Genomic DNA, 22,791 nt, shown 5'->3' with positions numbered 1-22,791 from the left:
CTCTCAAGAAAATTACAACAAATGAGCAGTGAGCCGAGGAGTGCTTGGCAGGAACGTTTCTGCTTTGTCTGTTTTGAGAATGGAATTGCACCTCCTTTTCCGAGGCTGTCAGTGTTCTTCATCTACTCTGTGATTATCTTACAAGGGGAGGTTTCAAAGCACGGTGTATGTGAGGTGACAGACTTTAAGATGCAGCCGTGAAGAGAATTAATTGAGGTTTTTTTTTTCTTGTTGTTGCGAAGCTGTCCAGCATTTGTAGCCAAAGGCTGATTTGGGGGAATTCTTATGAAACCTAAGGACAAAAAGTTAAGTAAAAAGAGGTATTTTAAAGACTAGTGATTAGTAACTATGGTGACAGATGTCTTACTGTAGCGAGTCAGTCAGCTATATATAAACCAAATTACTTCTCGATTAGAACTCTTCTTCTGGATCTCATCTTTTTTAAAAATAGCCTTTTGCATCAAAACTAGTGACAGTGATGGAGAGAGATCTATTTTTGCATCCTGTGCTCACATTTGGGGTTAAAAAAGGCTTTTTTTCTGGAGCATCTCATCATCTTGTTCCTGTGGACAGTGCATGCATCTCTGGATCACTTGTATGGTCTGTGGATGGGGTGGTGGTGCTGAGTAACTTCTGCCTTTTTGAACCATTTATTCTTCATTGTTGGCTCACCACAGAAAACTTTATTCAGTAAAAGCAGTGGTACTGTGCGTGGTACCTGGGGCTGTGTCAGATCACATCCTGCAACAGCAGCCCTCTATGTGAATGCTTATTGAGGTATGAGGTGTGATGGCGTAATAATGCATTCAGGACTCATTCTTCTGTGATGTTGAGTTTTACTACAATTTGCAGTTACAGAATGTGATTATTGGGGTGTTTTTAAATTAGCAGCTCTGCTAGAGGAGCAGGAGGGCAGGTGGGTTAGCAAGGGTAACCTGCCTTCCTGATGGTGATTCTGTTCTTGTTGGTTCTAGTTCAAAAAATAGTAGTAACAGAAAAGCCCAGACTCAGGCACCTTTAGTGCAAAGCATGGGATGAGAGCTCAGCCCTTGAGTACAAGCACCACTCCTGGTATGAGCTGTTACTTAAATGCTGTTATCCTGTCACGGTCTCATGTGGAATAACATTTTTGCTACAAACTTCTGTCTTTTTTCCAGACGTTACGTTCCAAGTGTTCTGAGTGTCGATAGCTCCTTTTAGAGCTAAAGTAAATAAAAGCAACCTGTAAGTGGTTAATGACAGTCATAGAGCTCTACCCTGACCTGTGGGGTGTTTCAGGTTCCAGGATCTGCCGTGCAGTTTGTTCACAAACAGTTGGTGCAAGTACATGTGGTGCAGGTTTCTACTGTTCTCTCAATGGACCCCCAATTTCAGAGAGCTGTCTTGTAATACAGATGACCTCAAATCTTGGTTGTGAGATGTACATTCTGGTGTTAAGATACCAAGGCACAGCAGTTGCTCAAGGTCAGCCACTGGTGCTGTTAGCGCTGCCTGCACCGCTCCAATGCTGCTGCTGCCATGGGAGGTGTGGGGCCGTGGCTTAGGAACCAGTTCCAAAACCCTGCTCTTATTTAGCCTAGGTCTTTGTGATACACCAACCAAATCAGACAACCTGAATTTAGTAGCTGTTCTGAATCTGCTTTGTGGTCTTTGACCATTCCTGCAGTCAGGCCTTTGCTGCCATGTGATGGGTGAGGAGCTGCCAGCTGAGCTGGGGGTGCTGCCTCTCTTCCTCCATGCTGCCATGCGTGTGGAGGACCTTGGTCACAAGTGATACCAAGGCTGTGACAGAGGGGTGAGCCTGCTTCGTGGCTGTAGGCAGCACTACACAGCAAGCTTCTGCTGGTGGGCAGTACGGATATTTGTCCTTGGGCTTTTATTTATACCCACAGGCTTTAAATTGTGACTGTGAATTCTTGTTTTAATCTGGAGAGCTTGGATTGTGATTTGAGATTCTGAACTTAAACTTTTAGCCATCTAATGTCAACTTTTTTTTTTTTTTAATATGGAAATGCAACAATATGACTTGAGAATTTGTTGATAATAAATCAGTAGCCCAAACTGCTGACATAAAATGCTTCTAAGCTCCATGTAGATTATTCTAAACCTGAGCAATTACAAAGTATTACTAAGGCTCTTGAATAGCATTTCTGTTAACAGTGACTGTTTCCTAATAATAGTAATAGTATGTAATAATATGTGTGTGCGTACGTGAAAACTTGCAGTGTACCATTACTGAAAATTCTGTTAAGTGTAGATTCAGAACTCAGTTGCTAAAGTAAGCGCTGCAGCACGGTGCATCAAAAGCAAGGTCCATACCAAGTCATTCATGGGTATGGCACGCCTGGAAGTGTCTGCTCAGTTCTGTTGAGAACCAAAGAGAACATGAGTATAACTTGTGGCTGAGTATTGAGCACAGCTGGAGCTGTTGGGGTCTGGCTGCTCAGTGCTGCCCTGTCCCAGCTGTGCTTCCTTCTCCTGGCCTCCCAGCCCTAGACAGCCCTGTGCCCATTTCAGGCAAAGCCTGCTGAGATCGCGCAAACAAAAGCCGAGTTGAACACAAGGCCTGCAGTGAATTTGAGAGCACTCAAGCTATCGGGGCATGGCAAGCAGCAAAGCGATTCATACTTCAGAGCACTTCAGCTACATCCAGAAAAGGTTGTCTGTTTATAACCAGACTCAGTTATGCTGGCACGAAGCTGCTTTTACTGCTACAGTTTATTTTGCTTGACAACAGGTATGAGCGGCCAGCAGGGTTGTCCTGGTAGTACAGTCAACAAACCTTCAAGGTGGGAACAGGACAGAGCTCTCGGTCAGCAGAAGGACACGTTCCCTGCTCCCTCCTGCCCTGCTGGCGGGTTGTGCTCCCTCTCAGCTGCCTCACTGCATTTCACAGCATATGCCTGCCATGGGTAGCTAGAATCATTTCAGAACTGGTCTGCTGAGATCTCACAAATTAAAGCACTGGTTTTGTTTCCAAGTTGTTCAGTGAGCAAAGATCTATTAGATCCACGTGTTTAACTAATATAAAACTAAATAGAAAAGCAGTTTTGCTTGATGTACCCCACCCTGTGAATTATGCTTGCTTATGGAGAAAAATACTTTTACTTCCTTGATAGGTGGGTGGAGTTAGTCGAGTGAGTGGAAAGGAATTTAGGATGTGTCTAAGCAGACCAGAACGAGGAACTCAATCATTTGAATCTGGAGATAATTTAGCATTTGAACTTCTGTCATCTATCTTACAGCCAAAGGATCAACCTGGAATTCGTTGTGGTTAGCACAGTGTGCTCTGCTAGTGAAACTGCTGCTCCCACATCCAGAAAACACTCAGTGTTGATATTTGAAGGAATATAAAGTGACCTACTAACTGTATGGGAGAAGAAACCTTTTGGCTGCAGTGTGATAAATGTTGGCCATATTGGTTTGTCTTGTTCTAAGATCCTTGTTTGTAATGGAGATTGTACAAAGCCAATACAATTTACCTCTTAGTATGAGACAGGTCCACACAGTTGTATCTCAATCAATTTTGATTTGGAGTATTGCAATTTTTAGATCCCCATTTATTTGCTACATGTGAGTACTGACTTTAGTCCAGTGCATTTGTACTACCAGCATTAATTGTTCAATGATTGATCATCTCATCTCTAGCATGAGCCAAGTGAAGAAGCTGTTGTCTTTTAATGTAGAATTGAATGGCTTTATTACTATAGGTGTCACCATTGCTGCTCCTTTCTCATTCTCAGTATAACAACAAGATGAACTTGTCAGCATCAGAATTTGACATATTTCAATCTTTCTGGACTAAACTAATGCCTTGAGACTTGGGAGACTCTTTGTATATCTGTAACAGCCTAGGCAGTGAAGATGTATTGAGTATACTGACGGTTGACTTTTGTAAGGGACACAATGGCCTTTTGGTGCCTCTTGTTGTGTAGCAATTGCAGTGTAGCAATGGAACAAGGGTGGCATACAAGCATATGCTGCGGTCTGTGTCTGCATTTATAGAAGTAGATTTAATTCCATTCATGGAGTGAATCTCACATCTGTGTAGATGAATTCCCTCAGTTCTTCAGTAATTCTCTATGATTTTCAGTGTAATTGCTCTGAACAGATGTTTCAAGTTGGTGGAGTAGCAGTAATGTGCTCTTCAAATGGAAAAGGGAGGCTTTATGAAGTGATTGCAAATGTTCTGTGAATGAGGATGATACTTGCTGCCTCCTGCAGTATTGGTGTATTTCCATCCTGGAAGAGGCTTGAGGGTGTTTTTGTTCACTGTGTTGTACTTGGAGTGGTTACTGTAAGAATTTTTGGAAAAAAAAGTCCACAATTGGAATGATCAGTAACTCATTTATAGAACACTTCTTAAACATTGATTTCTTTTTGCCCTTCATTCTCCTTCTTTACCTAGTGCCATGTAACCAACAGCTATGAAGCAGGAAAAGTCTTGCCTTGGGCTTCTGAATGTGTGATCGTTTACCATACATGGCTGGTTTTAGAGATTTTTATCTCACTCTGAGAAAGCTAAAATGTTCAACTAGTGAGTTAATTAAGAGTTCATTCTTGATTTCCTTGGCTAATTCTAGTGCTTCTTGTTGAATTTCTGGATTGATCCTTAGTGATACAATGCTGAGGGTTGAAAGAAATGCTGTATACAGTCAAAATGAAGGTATAGGAGGGAGTGGTTGCTAAAAGCAAGTTTTGTAGGAAGAGGCTAAAACAAAATGCACAATCTGGAACATAGCGATTTTCTGACTCCCTAATATCACCAAGAATCCATACACTGTGCATACATTTCATCTCTCTCACTGCACAAAAGTAAAATGTAGACTGCGATTTGCAAGCTGTTGGTACTCTGAGTCATTGACCTAAAAAGCAGTGGGACTTAACTGGTGTAAGGTTTTTCTGTCACGTAGGTCAAAGCAGAAGAGGTAATTTTGTTCAGTTTGCAAAGCTCAGCAGAAACCTGAGTGTGATCAATACCACATGATACCTTGTAAAACACCGTGGAAACAAAATTCGAATACTTTGGAAGTCCCCTAAAGAGGCTTCTAACTAATACGGGCTGTCCTGGGGAAGCTTGACTTCAAAGTAACATCTTAAATTTAGTGGAAGCAGCATGATAAGGGCAATTAAGTGAGTTTATTAATGAGGTATAAATGAGAGAGGGTGCAAACAACCGTGAAAACACAAATGACCAAATCATAACATGGCATTATGATACTGGAAAGAAAGTTTCCTAAATAGTTGTACGTTGTCTCAGATGGAGGGGAAAGAGCCATTGGAGCCATGGGTATCGTTGTCTGAATTAAAGGTGCAGTAATTCTTTAACAGTCTTCAAAGGTTCTGCCCTCACCTGTCCCAGCTGCACTCAGCCCTGATGTAAGGCACAAGAGGGCTGAGTTTTTAGTTTGTTCTGGAGGGAGATGTGAATTACGAAACCAGGTGTAATTAGGGCAGCACATACTGCCCTTTGTTCTGGCACTACCAGGTTAAGCAGAGTTTGCGTCAGCTCTCCAAACTGGTTTGCTGGGACTAACAGTGCTTGAGCCAGTACAGCGGTGGAGGTGGTGGTGTGACTGCACCGAGCACGGGGCAGAGAAATGCCTTTGGTTATGTTGAAGCTGGCACTGCTGCTGGACCTGGGCGGTATGCACTGTAAGCAGGGATGCCTTCATGGAAGGCGTTGCATTACACAGGTGCTGGTAACAGGCACTATGCAAACTGGAAAGCCCACCTAGTACATGGAGTACATAATGATGTATTAAATACCATATGCTGCCATAAATAGTAGTTAATGTACAGAAGTGAGTGTCTCAGGATTCTATAAAGGGCCTATAAAGGGTGGGATGGCTGAAATCTTCTTCCTAAGTGCTGAAGTCAGTGCATTTCTGCTTAGCACCAGCAACGTGTTAATAAGCTGGTGTCTATTATTTCTGTGCTAGATGCAGGGAGTAGTGCTTTAATCCTGTTCGTAAAGGCTTCGAGGCATTTTAATAGCATCACTTTTCTAAAGTGTACATGATGAAATTTAGTAGCATGCACTTAAATGGGCATCAATGTGATCATGTAAGATGGAATTTGTATTTATTTAGCTGTTTATTTACACTTGTGTTGTTCCAAATGGAATTTGTGAGTTTAGCATTGCTGATGGTGTGTTGCATTTCCTTTCCCGTGGTAACTCTCCTCTGCTTTTCTGTGCTATCTTTTCAATGCACCATCTGTGGGTGCTGCAGAAATATATTGGCATCCACGAATCCAAAATGTAGAGGACTAAGCGGTGGCAGGTATTATGTATAGGAAATAAAAGGGTGGGGTAGGTAAGCATAAACATGTTTGTTTCTCCTTGCTGTGACTCACTTGTTCATAACAGAAGGAATTTCAAAAGGAGCAGAATGCTAATTGAAAGCAAACGGGAAGTAAAAACAATCCTCTGCACTGAACCATGAGGGTGGAACACTTTCAGACAAGTAAATTAATGAGCTAATTAATTTGATTGACTTTAAACCTATAACTGTCACAAAAGCCATATAACTATTATTTATACTAATATATAATATTTTATAACAGAGTACTGTTTAGAGGGGTTGGGTCTGATGATTAATGCACTGAAAACAGCCAATATTTCTTGATCTGCCCATAATTCATCCTGACGGACATATGACTAATCGATTATTTCTTTTTCTGATTTAAGATCAAAGCCGTATCTCTTTGAGCAGAAGTCTTTCATGTGCTGCTTTTCATTCTGTCATTACCTCCATTTAGCTGAGTTTGCCTGTTTTGGCATTTGCCTCGTTTGCTGTATTGAGTCCCATCCTGTGGACCCAATTGCACTGAAGCTGTCAGGTGCTGGAGATAAGCATGTCAGGTCTGTGTCATGTGCTTGGAGTCATGAGGTTTGAAAAGTACTAGTGCTGCTCTCATCATTTTTAAACCCAAGTGTTCCTTCAATGGTTTCAGCATAAAGATATATAGATACATATCTTATTTTCTTTTTTTTTTTTTCTTTTTTTTTGAGTGTGATAATAGATACAAAAGCATGTTTGTTTGTTTGTTTGTTTAACTGAATCCTCAAAGAAAAAAATCTTGAGTTGCATTTATAGGTAAGACATGAGAATATGCTCATTTCTGGAGGCAGCGCTTGGCCTCCCACCTTCTACTTGATGAGTTTCCTTACAAGTGCAGGAAGTCAGGGACTTCTGATGTCCCATAAGGATCCTTTAATAACCACTGTCGCCTTGAAGTACTGCCCATGGCCCACTTCAGAAGAGCTGCATCTGACTACCTAATAACATGGCAGTCCCTCTCTCATGCTGCCTGCTGATCAGGTCTCAGCCAGTGACTCACTTGCCAGGTGGCCTCTCCTAGATGGGGCAGTTCCCCTTGTGTCATAAGCCACTTAAGATGCAGTAACTTGCTATTAAATTTTAATTAACTCTACAAATGGATATTTACAAAGGTACCTGATGATGAATCAATCCAAGGATTAACATAATGGTGTGGACTAGTTTCCCTAAGAAGTAAAAGCATCCTAATGTTGTTTTCCTTAGTTTCAGTAAGGTGTTATTATAGTTCCTGAATTCCATCATCTTCAGAATCATTTCTTTTCACTCTCAGCCCTTGCTTTCCCTATAGCGTGTTTAGGGCAACACGGGCACTTTCACCTCGTGCAGTACAAGTTCTCATACTGATGAACAAATTCTTACGTACGTGTAGCAAAAAGTATTGCAAAGGAAGGTGATGTCATCCTTTCCATGCAGGCAGCGGTGTCAAACAACTGAAAAATAAAAACATTCATTGATTGTGTGAAAGTGTTACATCCCGAGGAGAATATCTTGAGTTTAATGCATTAGTTCTCTCTACACTGGGCGTCAAGCTGTATTTTAAAGCAAATTCAATTTTACTGGTGCTTCTGTTTCATTGTGCTTGTTTTATTTCTCCAGGTAACTTAATGTTCTTTTTGTTTGTTTTTACAGTTCTACCTTCAAGACACTAAAAGTAGTAATGGTACCTTTATTAATAGCCAGAGACTGAGTAGAGGGTCTGAGGAGAGCCCACCATGTGAGATAATGTCAGGTGACATCATCCAGTTTGGTGTAGATGTGACGGAGAACACACGGAAAGGTAAGGGTTTGGGTCACCTTCTGTTTTGGTTTTTCTAGTGTATTTACATTGTCTTACTGCAGTGTTGTTCTTTAAGAGTAAATGGTATTCCCACTGTATGAAAAGAAAAGGTATTCCTTATTGCTTCTCTTCCCTCTGTTGTGCTGGCAGTGAGTCTTGTGACTGCGTGGCACACTGGATAAAGAAATGGATTCGCTGAAAGCACTGAATCTGTCCCTCCTCCCACTCAGCAGGGTCTTTCAGTTGGCTTGTTTCCTTGGGCCACCTTCTTCTGCGGCTGTGTGGGTGCTTATGTGCATTTCAATAGGCGATGGAAATGCAGAGCTGGGATGGGACCAGGCTTTAGATGCATTCTCATTTCAGCTGACTTACACAGCGGTTTCAAAAGCGTAGTGAGAGTGTGCGTGTACAGAGATGTGTGTGTAGTGCTGGGGGCTTTGCTTGTTTTGGATTCCTGGATGTTTAGTTGGTATTGTCTGGGAGTTATTGAAAACATTACTTCATGTAATGTGAGTGCAAATATTAATGAACAATAACAGTTTATGTGGAATAGATCCAAGGGATACTTTACATCTCTGCTAAACCTGGGACTATTTGTTTCGAGTGGGGCTGGCCTTACTTAAGGGGCCAAATTTGTTCATGTGTATTTAGACCTAAAATAATTTCAAGGACTTTTGTAGAAGGCAAAAATGGAGTTCATTTGTTTTTATTGGTGATTACTTACAATTAACTTATGTGAAAGTCCACGGAAAGCTCATTGGAATGGCAGCAGTTCTTCCTGCTGGCTCTGTGTTAGTATGACAGCCCCTGTGTCTGAGCGTTAGTGCAGGAGCAGTCTGGTTCTGCTGCCTTCCTTTGCTCTTCCCAGCTGTGAAGATAGGAGCCGCACTCAGCGTCACTCCCAATGCGCTGAGCCAGCTGATGAGGAAGAGCGTACGAGGTCTGTGTTCTCCTCTCCGTGCCTCCCCAAGCAATGAATGAAAATTGTATCATCATGCAGGGGCACGAAACAGCTGCATCACAGTTACAGTGGTTACACATGAATGCAGCTGGAATGCAGACAAACACATTTTTTCTCCCCTGGTTCATTTGAGTAACCTTAGATGTTACTGTTCATTTAATCTCGTAATAAAGCACCGACATGAAAGCCGGTTTTAAATTAGTGGTTCCCTTTGAGGCCATTTTGCATACTGATATTTGTATAATGCCTCCCCTGCAGAAGGCGTCTCAGCACTTTGCCATATGCCGTTACGGACAGGCAGCACGAACTTCCCTATGTAAATTCCCATTTGTGTAAATATTGCTGGAATATGTTTATTTCCGTGTCATTGTTCGGGCTGCCTTTTGGGAAATCATTTCCTTGCAAATTCGATCTTGATTGGGTCGCGAGGAGCGTGGCAGGTTCACTGTGTGGTTCGGGATGTCTTACATAAGCGGCGGATCTTCCAAGTTGTGCTGTGCAGCTGAAGCCGTTGCCGCTTCCTTTTTTGTCGCTCCTGCTCCCGGCACCAGCGCCGCTCCGTTCCCCATCCCTTCACCCCTCCGCATCTGCCTCTGTGTCCTCGGCACCGCCTCGGTGTCCCCCGTGTGCCAGGAACAGCAGCCCCGTGGCGGGCAGCAGCGGGACCGAGGCGGGCAGCCGGCGCCCTTCGTCCCGTGGCGGCGGACGCGTGGCTCGCACGGCCCGGGCAGCGCGCTCTGCTCGGACGCACGCAGCTGTGCCGCTGTCGGACGGCCGTCCCTCTTCGAAGCAAAGCTCTCGAGAGAAAAACCCCACAAACCCTTCGTTCCCCCAGTGCTGCCGTGCCGTCGGTCCCATGCCGCTGTTAGCTCACGGCGCGCCGCCTCGGTCGCAGCCCCGTTTTCCGGCGTCCCGGCGCGGCTCCTCGGGCGCGGATCGCCCCCTGCCGTGCGCAGCCGGCCCGGCTCCCGCCGCTCCCTTCCCGTGCGGCCGCCCGGGCCCGGTACGGTACGAGCCGCTGTGCCCGAGGTGAGTGCGGGGCGCGTGGGAGCGCGGGCGTGCGGCCTCACCTACCATAGACAGGAGGTGCCGTGATTCCTGCTGCCATAGCCGGCCATCGTTATTCCGGCGTCGTGTCTGTTGCGGTACCTTTCCTTTCGGCTTTGTTTTTTTCCCGTTAGTCGTGACTGGATAGCTGTATTTGATGTAATTTTGTTCTATAAAGTATCCAAAATGCTGCAGTATCTTCTTACGGACACTATTTATAGCCTCTGTTAAATCCCCTTTCTCTCTTCTCTCTCTCTTTTTAATATATGAAAAAAGCTTCTGCAGCTTTCAGTACAGTTAGTTTTGAGTGTATTAAAGGGGCAAACTTTAGAATCCTGTTATCTCATGGCAGAGCTACCCGGTATGTGGCACAGTGCGAAGGCTGTCCCTTAGCTTTGGTTTTTGATACCCTCCTACTTTCTTCCTGAAATCAGTGTTTCCTCTCTGGACTGTAAAGGGGGAAGGATCCTTTGCTGTGTGAGCTGTTTGAGTGTTGCATGCCACAGATAATAGCGCTGCTGGTTTTCGTTGTGTTGTCAAGAGCAGATTGTAAATTGCACAGACTCTTTATTTGGTCACCTCAGAGCCAAGAAAAAGACCCCATGGATTTATCCAGTTTGAGATGGGGCTGATCTTCCCTGGCAGGTACATTTCATGTTGTACCAGGGCAGTTTACCGCAGTCCTGGAGCAAATCAGATGTTGTATGTAGCTTTTAGTGCTGAACACAAGGGAGAACTCTGTTCAGTTGGATCACCCCTCCTGTATTTTTAGATTCTATCTGTGGCAGCTTCCTCAAAGACCTCTCTCTTTTCCCTGGAGTACTACCGTTGTCCTAAAACACCCATTGTCCTTTTTATACTAAGCCAGATTAGCTATTTTACTGATATTAATAACTATGAAAGTAGAGCAGCTCTGCCTCAAGTGTTGGTAGGTTCTTTAGGTATAGTGACTGAGGGCCGTATGCTCACATCCAGCTTTCTGCAGTGCTTTGGGAATAAATTCCATCTTTCTATCCATGTTACCAGGAAGATGCACTTGACAATTCATAGCCACCAGCGCTTGAAGGCTTGCTTCCCTTTTCTTGTTCACCTGCATTAGAGTTTAAGACAGTTACCGTATTTTTAACCGTGGGACTTACAATTGAATAGTGACAAATGATGATGATGTGATGTTTGTTTCTTTTCAGTTACTCATGGATGTATAGTCTCCACAATCAAACTGTTTCTTCCAGATGGAATGGAAGCTCGATTGCGATCTGAGTAAGAATAAGCGTCTGTTTGCATACGGCAAGATTAGACTTCTGTGTAGTGAGGATTTGATGGATATTACGTTTAAAATTGGCACAAGAGCAGTTTCTTTGGATGTGTTCAAATAAATAACTGAGAACATGCTTCTTTTGCAGGCACTATGAACAATAAATCTCATTCAGTTGTCACTCTGAGAAATCGAGGCAGCTCTGAAAGCATAAAAAAGTTCTTACCGAGTTGGATTCTCTGATTCGCTGTTGCTCAGGATACCAAAATGAATATTAAAAACAAAAGTATAGGAGCAAAAGGAAGCAAATGAGCTATTCCCGTTCCCTCCTTTATACTTTGGCATTGTTGTTTCTGTTCCTTTAAATGCACATAGGCTCTCCTAATGTGAAGCTGATATCTCTGTTTCTGGACATGTGTACACATAACACTGTTCATATTCTTCAGATAAGCAGTGTAATGCTTCCTCATGGTGTAGTTGTTCATCGTTACTATGAAGCTTTATATTTTGCTTCATGGAAAGCTAGGTCAAAATAGAGCAGTATGGGAAATCTTCAGTGTAATTGCATGCACTAATAAGAAATGCTAGAGATGTGTGGTATGGGGTTTTGATTCCAGATGAAAATGTGTAATTGTACAAAGCTGTGGAAGTTACCAAACAACGTTACTGCATATATATTTGTGTACAAGAGTACCAGATCAGCTGCCTTCCTGGAAGTGTTGTTCTGTGCACGTAGCTTGGTAGAAGCCTTACTAAAATGGTTACATATCAAATATGGAAGTTACACATCCAAATAGAATTACTCAAAGTAAAAGTTGGTAAAATGTATCTTTAGAACACATTTATAGCTTGATTTATAGCTTGAAAATAGTTCTGTAACTTCAAAAATGGCCCCTAGCATAGTATTAACCATTTTTACATGATTACATTGTAAGCTCTCCAGTTTTATCACCTTACAAAGCATCTTGATGGAACACACAGTGATTTGTGAACTGCTATTCTGTAGCATAAATACTTTGTGTTTACTTTTTCTTTTTTTGTTTGTTTTCAAGTGTTATCCATGCTCCATTACCAAGTCCTGTTGATAAGGTAATTCAGTAATTTGTTGGTTTTTGCCTTACTCTACCATGTGCTGTTTTCTGACTTGTTAAAAAGATGAAGTGAGTGTGAAGTCCAGTTGCATTTTGCTGTGTTTCCTGCTGGTCTGATTTAAACTAGTTTTAAATTTTGAGTGGCATTTATGTAGGGGAGGAGCAGCAGCACCAAAGCGTATATTTAAGGTAGTTTGGCTTCTTAGATGGAGTATGGCATCTGAAACATGGCTTCAGAAAACACAGTGCTATTGAGACGGTTCAGTTTCCAGATACTGTTTGCGATTAACAGATGTTGGGTATTGCATAATTTGATACTTGGTCTGTTCTGTGGGACCCAAGAGTAGATCCTGTTTCGTGGTTTGGTGTTTGGATGAGGTCTGTTGTCTTTTATCTTGCTCTCGTGGGGGATGAGTTGCACGATGCAGGCTTGGAAGTGCTCAGGTATGTTCCAGAGGAAAACTGAGAGACCTCTGCACTCCTGTCATACAGGTACAGCCAGATCTGTTCACTGTAAAGTCAATAACAGTGCAGTTGTTAAACTCAGTTTTGATACTGTAAAGTTCTTCTCCAGAAGGTGTTAATAGGTATTACTAGCCTGGGACAGGTGTCCATTATTTGATTGTCTAGGCTGTAAAAACAAAACAAACAAAAGAAGGATTGACTAAGGTTCAAATGAATCAACATTTTCAATGCAAAAACCAAAATGTTTGGAAACTAAGGAAACTTCTTTATGAAGTCACCAGTCTCGTGGCACTTGCATTAAGCCAGGGCTTCAAGCAGCTTATGTAGTGTGAGTGCATGGTGAGGGCAGAAGTTCTGCAGGGAATTGTACTATACTTGTGTTTCTCAGTGGTATCAGTGTAGGTAACAGCAATAACAAACCACCCCACCTCCTTAGCCCGAAATGCAGAATGGTTTCTGGCACTGGGAGAAGTGTGGAGTTAAAGCAAGACTTGGTAAAACAACAGACATTCTTAAGCCTGGCTGAGGCGAGGCACTGAATAGCATAATTTTCTTTAATTGAATTTGTATTAAAATCAAAGTGATGGTGCAGAAACACAGCAAGAGCAATTATACATTAAGGTAATGCAGGTAGTCCTCAGCTGTGAAATAAGGGACAAAGAGAATGGTGAAGGAGATGGAGTTAGGTCAGCAGAAAATGTGTGATGAAATCTTGAGAGGTAGGAGTGGAGAACAAGGCATGTTGAGTTGGAATATGAGAAAACTGTCATTTCTGGACAGCCCCATTTCTACTTGTCCCTGGATTGAATGGCTTCACCTTTGCGCACCTTATTTCTTTTGTCAGATTGTCTTTTGTTTGAGCTGAGGTGAAGCTGTTTGGTACTTTGATTCAAAAGCTTGTGAAGACATCAGCATGGTGTGGCCACGAGTGCCATGAGTGGTGAAGTTCTGTTAACCTGAATTAAAATGACAGTAGGATAAAAAATGATTGAAAGCACCATTTGTTCAATAACAAATTTACCTTCCTGACTGTATTTAAATTATGAACTTTGCCTTAACTGAGTCTAATGAAAGATCCAAAAATGTTTGGATTCATAAATTCTCTTATTTCTCAGGTTGCTGCTAACACGCCCAGTATGTATTCTCAGGAATTGTTTCAGCTTTCACAGTATCTACAGGTAATTTTTTTCATGGCAGCATTAATTTGATTAAATATTTAATCTTTGACTGATTAAAAAGTAACCAAAAATGTATATTTTTTGTCTTCCCATTTGTAAACAGGAACAAAGCACTTTACCTTATTCTGTAGTGAAACACTATAGGAAGTGTTATAATTGAACCTAACATAACTCCATGTAAGCTTCTGGGGTTCTTAATGAGCAGTATGAACTATGGCTTTCATATAAGGTGTAATAGAAATGGCAATTTTTATTCCAGTTAACGATATGGGTTTGAGACTCATTAATTTTGGATGCATTTGCTGAAGTAGCAGGAAGCAACTCAGGCAGATGCTCTTTCATGAGAGGGCAAATTCAGAACTATTTACCAGTCTGTTCACTCTTGTATCCTGGAATTGTTAAAAATTCCTTGCTGACCCAAAATAAATTCAAACAAAAATAGCAATTCTTGCATGGCATTTATTTCCTGTGACTCGATTTAGGGACTAGCAGCTCAGTGCACAGAAGCTGCCAAATCTGCCTTCTGGTGGGTGCACCAGTTTTATTGCTGGAATTAGTGACAAAAGTTCAGAGTGGGCATACTGCTGAAAAGTCTTGGAATTGTTTACTGTGTGTGCTCTGCATGTGCAGCGTATGCTTGACACATTAACCTTTTCGGGAACCCGAGGTTGTAAGATAACATTTTCTAATGGAAATATCCAAATGAAAGTGTGGGTGAATAAAATGGGATGGTTTTACTGAAGTTTTGAATATGTGACAGTGTGTGCTGCTCACACTTTTTTTTCTTAAAATCCAGCATTATTCGGTATCTTTGCTATTGCTTCTGTTTTGAGTTGCACCAGCAGAACTGACCAGTTGGCTCTCTTGATCTCATTGTAGGAAGCCTTACATCGGGAACAAATGTTGGAACAGAAGCTGGCAACCCTTCAGCGACTACTTGCTGTTACACAAGAGGCTTCAGATACTAGTTGGCAGGTACCAGAAAGCATCCTTTCCCTTTATAGGCTGAAAAAGTAGCTAAGTATAAATTGTTTCTATTGCTTTATAAATAACCTGGAAAACAAAAGAAAAGAGTAAAAAGCATTTTGTGGTTCTCAAACTGCAAAAGACAATGTTTAATAAATTTAATGTGCAAATTCAAATAACTTTTAATGATATTAATTGAATATTTAATCGATTAACGGATTATTTAATTGATTGGACAGGGGAATGGTTGTAAACTGAGATGAGGAGGTTTAGGTTAGATATTAGGAAGTTTTTCACTCAGAGGGTGGTGATGCACTGGAACAGGTTGCCCAAGGAGGTTGTGGATGCCCCATCCCTGGTGGCATTCAAGGCCAGGCTGGATGTGGCTCTGGGCAGCCTGGTCTGGTGGTTGGTGACCTTGCCTGTTGCAGGGAGTTGAAAACAGATGATCCTTACGGTCCTTTTCAACCCAGGCCATTCTATGTTTCTGTGATAAATACTCCAGTAATGCAACTCTAAAGCAGAAGTCTACTGGATCTACTTGAAATACAATACTAATATGAGGTCAAACTTCTCTTCTAGGCTTTAATAGATGAAGACAGGCTGCTATCAAGGTTAGAGGTTATGGGAAATCAGTTACAAGCATGTTCAAAGGTAAGTAATTCACTTAGTAGGACTCCATACTGGAATACTGAAAGATAGCTCTTCTGAAGTATTTTGAAATGACACTCAAGAAAGCAGTTTGAACACAAACTTCCTCATGTGGGGCTGTGCTATGCAGTTTTAATCTGATTAGGTTGAAAATTGTAGGGCTATTCTGTATTTCATGGAATTAAGTTTAAATAAATGGTTATCTATCAGCATTTTTTGAGCCCAAACTGGTTTTGCTTTTTGTATACTGGAAAGGAATTTGTCATCCGTGAGAAGCAACCAATCTGTCAGCCCTGTTTTCTTTTCAAATATGGATTTGAAAAAAGGCATTCAGCATATGCTGACATTCAGAAGCAAAGTAAAAAGAATGCTCTGACTTGTGTGTTATTCAGGCCATGTATGCCTTAATTACTTTTTTTCTTCCTCACAACTACCTAGATGATATATTATTTTTTTGCAGGCCCTGAGATCTCTCAGATGGAACCTCAGAGAGTTTGTGTTTGTCTAACAGTAGGACTCCTAGGCTTGACACTATTTTGTGCCTCAAAAAATTACAGTTCTGCTATGATCAAAGAATTGTAGGTGTGTGCTGTTGTACATAGAGGTGGTTTATACCCAGGTGTATCAAGAATCCTTATTCAGTGATGTATGGGAAACTGGTAATCACAGCCTGAGCCTCTGATTAATCAGCTGAGGCAAGTGTCGGGTCAGCTGTGGGAGCACAGGTGAGAGTAATTCAGCTGTGCTCCCGGAAGGGAGCTTGACTCCACCTCCTCTAGACCTCATTTAAGGGCTGACCACCACTAAGGCAGCATCTCTGTTGGAGATTGCTCCCTGGTGGAGATTGCCCAGCGAAGGTGTCCATATCAGTGAGTTTTTCCTTATAAATAACCTTTTGAATATCTGTTATCATCTTTGTATCATTCCACCTTACAAGCAATTTACCTGCAAAGTTTTCTCATCTACCAGCAACTGCTGAACATTTTGGAATAGAACAGATTTTAGCACAATCTCACGTATTTAATCAACAAAATATTAACTTAACATTTTTTGTATTTGAATTGCATGTCCAGAATCAAACAGAAGACAGTATACGAAAAGAGCTTATAGCATTACAAGAAGATAAACACAACTATGAGACAACAGCCAAAGAGTCCCTGAGGCGGGTCCTACAGGAGAAAATAGAAGTGGTCAGAAAGCTGTCTGAAGTGGAGGTATGAACTAGTTTGCTGGAAATACAGGAATACTTGGAACTGCTGCTACTTAGATCCATGTTTATTGCCTGTGACAGGCCAGTGTCTGTCATATTGTGGCACTTGCAGTATATTAAATAGAGCTGTTTATTTCTTAGATGCTAATCTTAGGCTTGAACTGTTAATGGGGAATCTTTAAACTCTTCCCTTTTCCCCCATTCTTGAAATATATTAAGCTTTCTTAACATATTTAATATGTTTGGGATATAATTGAGAGTGAAAATAACAAAAAGAATTCTCTGACTCCTCCATTATTCTTTTTCCTCTTCAATTTGACTCTTGGTGGAGAAATATTAATCTAACCTCAGTATGGGGTTTCCTTGCATGCCCTCTAGCACATCCTTTCCCCTTCACACAGTAGAATTACTGGCTCCTGGTTGGAACTGGTGCTTTAATTATTAAATAATGTAGTGTTAAATGCAGCTTTGGTTAAATCGTGGCATTGGACTGTTTTGATGATGAGGAAAGAATACTAAGTTAGAGCTTGTTACCAAGGAATACAAGTACGTTTTTGTTTACTGTCTGTAATGTGATACAAATGAAGAAACAGATCTTGAGTAATGAGGGGGAAACTCTATATGCCATTTAGCTATGCTGTTGGCCACAGCTGATGCCAGCTTGTACTGGAGGATTCCTTGCCTCCTGAAGACCTGGCTGCCCCTTGAGTAAAGGGCATCTTACCTGAGATCCTTGCCCACACGATGGAGTTCAGAAAACAAATCTAGAAAGCTTCATTATAAATAACATAGAAGAGGGAGACGAATTGCACATTTCAGTTCTTTATTCCCATTAGTCTTAATTGTTTTCATGGCCTAATTTGGCTTTGAGGTATGGTGTTTTTTTTCCACATGCATGAAGCTTTCTTCATATAAGTTCTATTAAGTAGACTATTACAAAGGCTAGCACTTTCACCAGTGCTTGTTTTATTGTGTTTAGACTTGATGATTAGGAGCAAAGCAGTTTGGAAACAAATATGATCAGTTGCACATATTGTTTTGAGGGGAAATGTGCGTCAGCTGGAATGTTTGGTGGGTTATTAGTCTCAAGTTTTGCATTTGCTCCACACAAATTTTCTCTTACAGCGGAGTTTAAGTAATACAGAAGATGAATGTACTCACCTGAAAGAAATGAATGAGCGGACTCAGGAAGAATTAAGAGAATTAGCCAATAAGTACAATGGAGCTGTAAATGAAATTAAAGATCTTTCTGACAAGCTAAAGGTAACAACAGAACTTTATTAGACGTATGGTGATGTTGCAATGCATGGAAAAAGATTTCATTTCTAAAGCAGTGATCAAGTAAAGGTTAAGAAACTATTTAAGCAACAGGTAGATGAAAGAAAGGTGTATATCAACTGTTAGGTGCTATTTTCCTTTACAATTAATGTGCCTGAAAGAGTCATAATTGAAATTGTTAAAAATGTCCCTTTTTCATTTGCTTTTAAAACTACAGTATTTTTGAGCTGCAGTTTTATACTAAAAACTTCATAGTGGATGAAATTTCACATTCAGCTGCTTTTATATAAATAAGTTGTTTACATTTCACATTGCCCCTTAGAGCAGTTACAAGAACAAATGGCCAACCACTGTAAAAGTACAGCTCAGCTCCTTGGTGGAAAGGAGCATGAATTCAGGTTTATTATTAAATCAAATTTCTAGTTAGGTTAATATTTTAATGTTCCTCATGCTGGAGGACAAAATGATGACAGTATGATAAAGCCTGTTCCCATAAAGACTCCCATTGAGGTTAGCAGATGATATCGAGGAAGTGGTAGTGTTCTGGTTTTGAGACAGTTAGAATTGTCCTGGGTACAGGAATACAGATTATTTTGGCCTTAGCTCAGCATCTCAGAAGACTTTTCTTTCCAAATTAAATGTTATATTGCTGGTCTTAAGGTCCTCAGTTTTGCAACTGGGAATTAATCACTGTTAATGATGAGTTTACTCAGAAGGATCAAAATTGGAGCTTATTAACCTAACTTTGCAGGGAGGAGAATCTATGAAATATATCATGAAATCCAACAAGGAAAAAGCTGTGGGTTTTAATAAGTTTCATCTGTGTACCGTGAATTCAGCTCGTAATGGCTTTGTAATTTGTCTGATGGTTTGAGATGGGAGTCTTTAGGTGTTTCTAAGCTCTTCAGACTTGATAGTGTTCTGTTGGTGTTTTGAGATGCTTTTTATCTGCAATTTTGTGTACAGTGAGATTGTATTGTTTTTGTTTTCTCCATCTGGCTACCAAAGTCAGTCAATTTAGTACATTCTGTTATACAAGACAAGGAAATCTACACTTCAGGATGTTGTTTTCATTTGTTTGGGGATTTTACTTCTGAGCAGGTGGCAGAAGGAAAACAAGAAGAAATCCAACAGAAGGGACTGGCGGAGAAAAAGGAATTGCAGCATAAGATAGATGAAATGGAAGAAAGAGAGCAAGAACTTCAAGCAAAAATAGAAGCTTTGCAGGCTGATAATGACTTCACCAATGAGCGGCTAACAGCTTTACAAGGTTAGTCACTAATGGGGGAAGAATGATTAAATTGTTGTTCTTTTAATCTGTGAAATACCTTTTTCTTGGAATTCTGTTTACAGTACGGTTAGAGCATCTTCAAGAGAAAACTCTTAAAGAACACAACAGCTTAGGTAGGTGTGATCAGTTTCTTGTTTAAAGCTGGTTCCCAGATTATTTCTCTTCAATTCCTTTTATTGTAATAATGCTGTAATGTAGGTGTCTGCAATAGGATAATGTATTTACAAGTAAGCCAGTGCTTGCACTGTTTTACTGCTTGTTAATGATGCAGAGAAAAAAATACGTAACTGCAGCAGATTGCCAGCAGAGGGCACTGCTGCTGTGCGTGTTCACCTTTGGGGTTTGTTGCTCAGTTCAGGGCTCTTCTTGGTTCCCAGCCCCTTATCCGCCACTCAGCAAAAGATACTAGTTTGTTGCCATGTTCTTTTAAACAATATATATGTAATGGACAGTAATTCTTTGAATGATAAGAACTTCCGGTGTGTTGAACAGTCAGAAACGTGATCTGTCCTGTTGGAAAATGCACTAAGTCTTGCCTGCTTTGTTTGATTCACCTGATCTAGATACTTAGAGGAAATATTATGACAAACCATTTGCATTTCACAGTGCTGTATTTATAAAGAAAAAAAAACCAAAACATTTTGCTTGATTCTAGAAATAATACCCTTTCTTAATCCTAGGCATACAAGTTGATGACTTCATACCTAAAATTAATGGGAGCACAGAAAAAGGTAGTGTATCTCAAGGCTACCTTTTGTCTTATGGTTGATGTTTGAAGTTGAACAAATTATTTTTGCTCTCTAAAGTTTTACTTGGATTAACATTCCCTTAAACAAGAAGTTGCCCACTTCTCTGGCCACCTTTTTTTTTTTTTTGCTGTTGTTGCTTAGGCTCTCAGTGTACATTTATAGAAGGTTCTGTAAAAGCCAAGGAGCCAAACTTGGAAGTTGACCTGTTTTAATTTTTTTTTTATTTAAAAAAAATAATAATAAAAAAAGGGTTTTTACTGGAATCAGTGGGATTCTTATGAATGGTGTCAAACTTGTGACACACAGTGGAAAACCCTCATTAACTATTTTCCTCTTTATTTTCCTTGCGACACAGACTTATACCATTTTTCTATTAAGTTGGTTATGGTAAGTAAAGTCAGCAAAAAATATATTTTTGCTGTCTGTGATGTATGACCAATGCAAGTAAATCACGTACCAGTAGTGGAAACTAACTTTGAAACTTCTTTAAAATTTAAGAGAGTTTCTTTCTACCAAACAGGAACTAATGCACACTAACTTTTTTTCTTAAAGACAAAGTAGTTTAAGCTAGATTGTTTTTAACCAATGTCTTAACATACACTTGAGGATTTTTTTTAATAAAATTGATTAAAAATCTGCCTTTTTTCTCATATACGAAATGGTTTATATTCACTAAATTGTTCTGTTAATTTAGATAGATCTGTTGTCTTTAGTTTACTTAAGCTACATCAATGAAAAATCGTCCCTGAACATTTCCTGTGTAAAGTGAAGCCTCTGAGGACTCGTGGTGGTATTAGTAGGATGGTTGGGACCCTTACATAGAGAACTCACAGTTCCAACTATTCCTTCTGGTGTTTCAGGATGACTGTCTATATATTTTGAAATGATTTAAAAGCTATCTCTGCTGTAACATTTAGATTTGATTTATTTTCTTTGTATTATAAATGAAGAGCTTCTGAACTAGGGAGAGTGCCATCACAATGAAATCACGGCATAACCTCATATTGATTTCTTATTTGGAGTGGGAGAGATGTGTTCAGTACACTGGCAGGAACTGTATAAAAAAAATCTGCTTAATCTAAGTGCTGGTTCTCTCTTAGTGTTGTTCCATCTTGCTGTTGTGTAGGTTTAGATAGGTGAGTAGGTAATACTCACCATGCTTGATTGGATGGTTAAGAAATAAACATGCCTTTTTGTTTTTTAATTTTCCACCGTGGGAAATAATCTATTTCTCTACCAAGCAAAACTGAGGCACTGTGTAAAGACTGGGATTCTTCATTCTAATAATCACATTCTAATCATGTGAGCTGTCAGACTTTGTGAATTAGATTATTGGAAGTGTTTGGAAAATCCTGCAATGCTGCAAAGAAAACAGCCTGTCATGTGATCCCAATTACCATTCCTTTAACTAGTTTTTCAAAGTTTAAGAAGCAGTCCTCTTTTTATTTATTGTGAGTATTGTATAAGAATCATCTGTGTGAATGCATGAGAACACGTAATCCTCCTTCCCAAGAGAAACAGGAGGGCAAACAGAAATGTTAGGAGGTTGTCTACCATTTTCTTTTTCTTTGAAATGGATCTGTTCGTTCAGGTTGTTGCTGTTTGTGTTTATAAAGTCTGTCACCTTTCTCTCCCATGTATCTGCCATAATGTTATTTTATTCTATGGATTAGCTTAGCTTTCCATATTTTGCATTGTACCACATTCTTCTGCACATCTCTGCTATACCAAGTCCATCCACATTTCTGACTTCATAGAGCTTGTTGGCTTGTGTTCTTTTCATGACAGAATGTGTTTGTCTTTATCCTCCTGTTCCTTATCCAGTCATCACACAACGACAGATGGGCAGTAATTTTTTTTTCTGTCAGATTTTGGTTTTCTGCCTTCTTGAGAGCAGCAGGAAACAGTTACTGTGTTTTGCTGAGTAGTCTTGAGTTATTTTAGAACTTAGAATTTGGGGTTGGTAATGTAGATTCAGCTGCTTCTGCAGTGAAGGAGTTTGTGGATGTTCTGTGTAAGGGAAAGACTTCATAGGTAAAGACAGAAATCAGAAATGCAAGAAGTGGTTTTGCACCAAATAATCTGTAAAGGGGAAAAAATAGTTTCCTCTGTTTGTATCTGATGATGCCGTTACCCTCTTTTCTCACTGGGTGCTAATGACCAGGAAACTAGAAACAAGTTTCTTGACACATTGTTCATGTGCTGCTGAGGAAGAAGGTAAAACTTGGCATGCTTGATGATGTTGCTTTTGTCTCCCTGTCTCTGAAGATCTGGGATCAGCTCAGGAGGTGTACTGACAGGTACACTGAAACTGTTGCAGCCACGAGGATCTTACAGGAGTTCTTTATTGTGAGGACTGCTATGAATTTAAAAAAAGAAGCAAACAGTACTGAGTAGGGAAACTAGGAGCCGTCTGATAGTGTGTCTGGGGTCATAACAAAGTGCTTTATGGTGCTGGTGGTGAGGTGTTAGTTTTCTCTCATTTCACTGATAGAAGTTCTGATGCAGAAGAGAATACTTTCTTAGAC

General features: G+C 40.5%; 1 protein-coding gene across 19 annotated transcripts in view; it reads left to right on the top strand.

Annotated features, from left to right (window-relative positions):
* SLMAP (sarcolemma associated protein) overlaps positions 1 to 22,791 on the top strand; it is a 78,902-nt gene that overhangs the window by 17,933 nt on the left and 38,178 nt on the right. For 7 of the 19 annotated variants that reach the window (XM_072347325.1, XM_072347335.1, XM_072347330.1 and 4 more), the window contains exons 2-12: positions 7,974 to 8,121; positions 11,317 to 11,389; positions 12,437 to 12,473; positions 14,056 to 14,118; positions 14,998 to 15,093; positions 15,667 to 15,738; positions 16,809 to 16,949; positions 18,071 to 18,208; positions 19,325 to 19,493; positions 19,577 to 19,627; positions 20,195 to 20,245. In XM_072347325.1, coding sequence (XP_072203426.1) covers positions 7,974 to 8,121; positions 11,317 to 11,389; positions 12,437 to 12,473; positions 14,056 to 14,118; positions 14,998 to 15,093; positions 15,667 to 15,738; positions 16,809 to 16,949; positions 18,071 to 18,208; positions 19,325 to 19,493; positions 19,577 to 19,627; positions 20,195 to 20,245 — 1,039 coding nt within the window. The remainder of the gene's footprint in view (positions 1 to 7,973; positions 8,122 to 11,316; positions 11,390 to 12,436; positions 12,474 to 14,055; positions 14,119 to 14,997; positions 15,094 to 15,666; positions 15,739 to 16,808; positions 16,950 to 18,070; positions 18,209 to 19,324; positions 19,494 to 19,576; positions 19,628 to 20,194; positions 20,246 to 22,791) is intronic. The other 12 variants (XM_072347339.1, XM_072347333.1, XM_072347334.1 and 9 more) reach the window with 3 other exon arrangements.

The sequence above is a fragment of the Excalfactoria chinensis genome, chromosome 12 (assembly GCF_039878825.1).
Source record: "Excalfactoria chinensis isolate bCotChi1 chromosome 12, bCotChi1.hap2, whole genome shotgun sequence".
NCBI classification, from domain to species: domain Eukaryota; kingdom Metazoa; phylum Chordata; class Aves; order Galliformes; family Phasianidae; genus Excalfactoria; species Excalfactoria chinensis.
The sequence above is the reverse complement of the archived record's forward strand: the minus strand, read 5'-3'. Positions and strand labels throughout refer to the sequence as shown.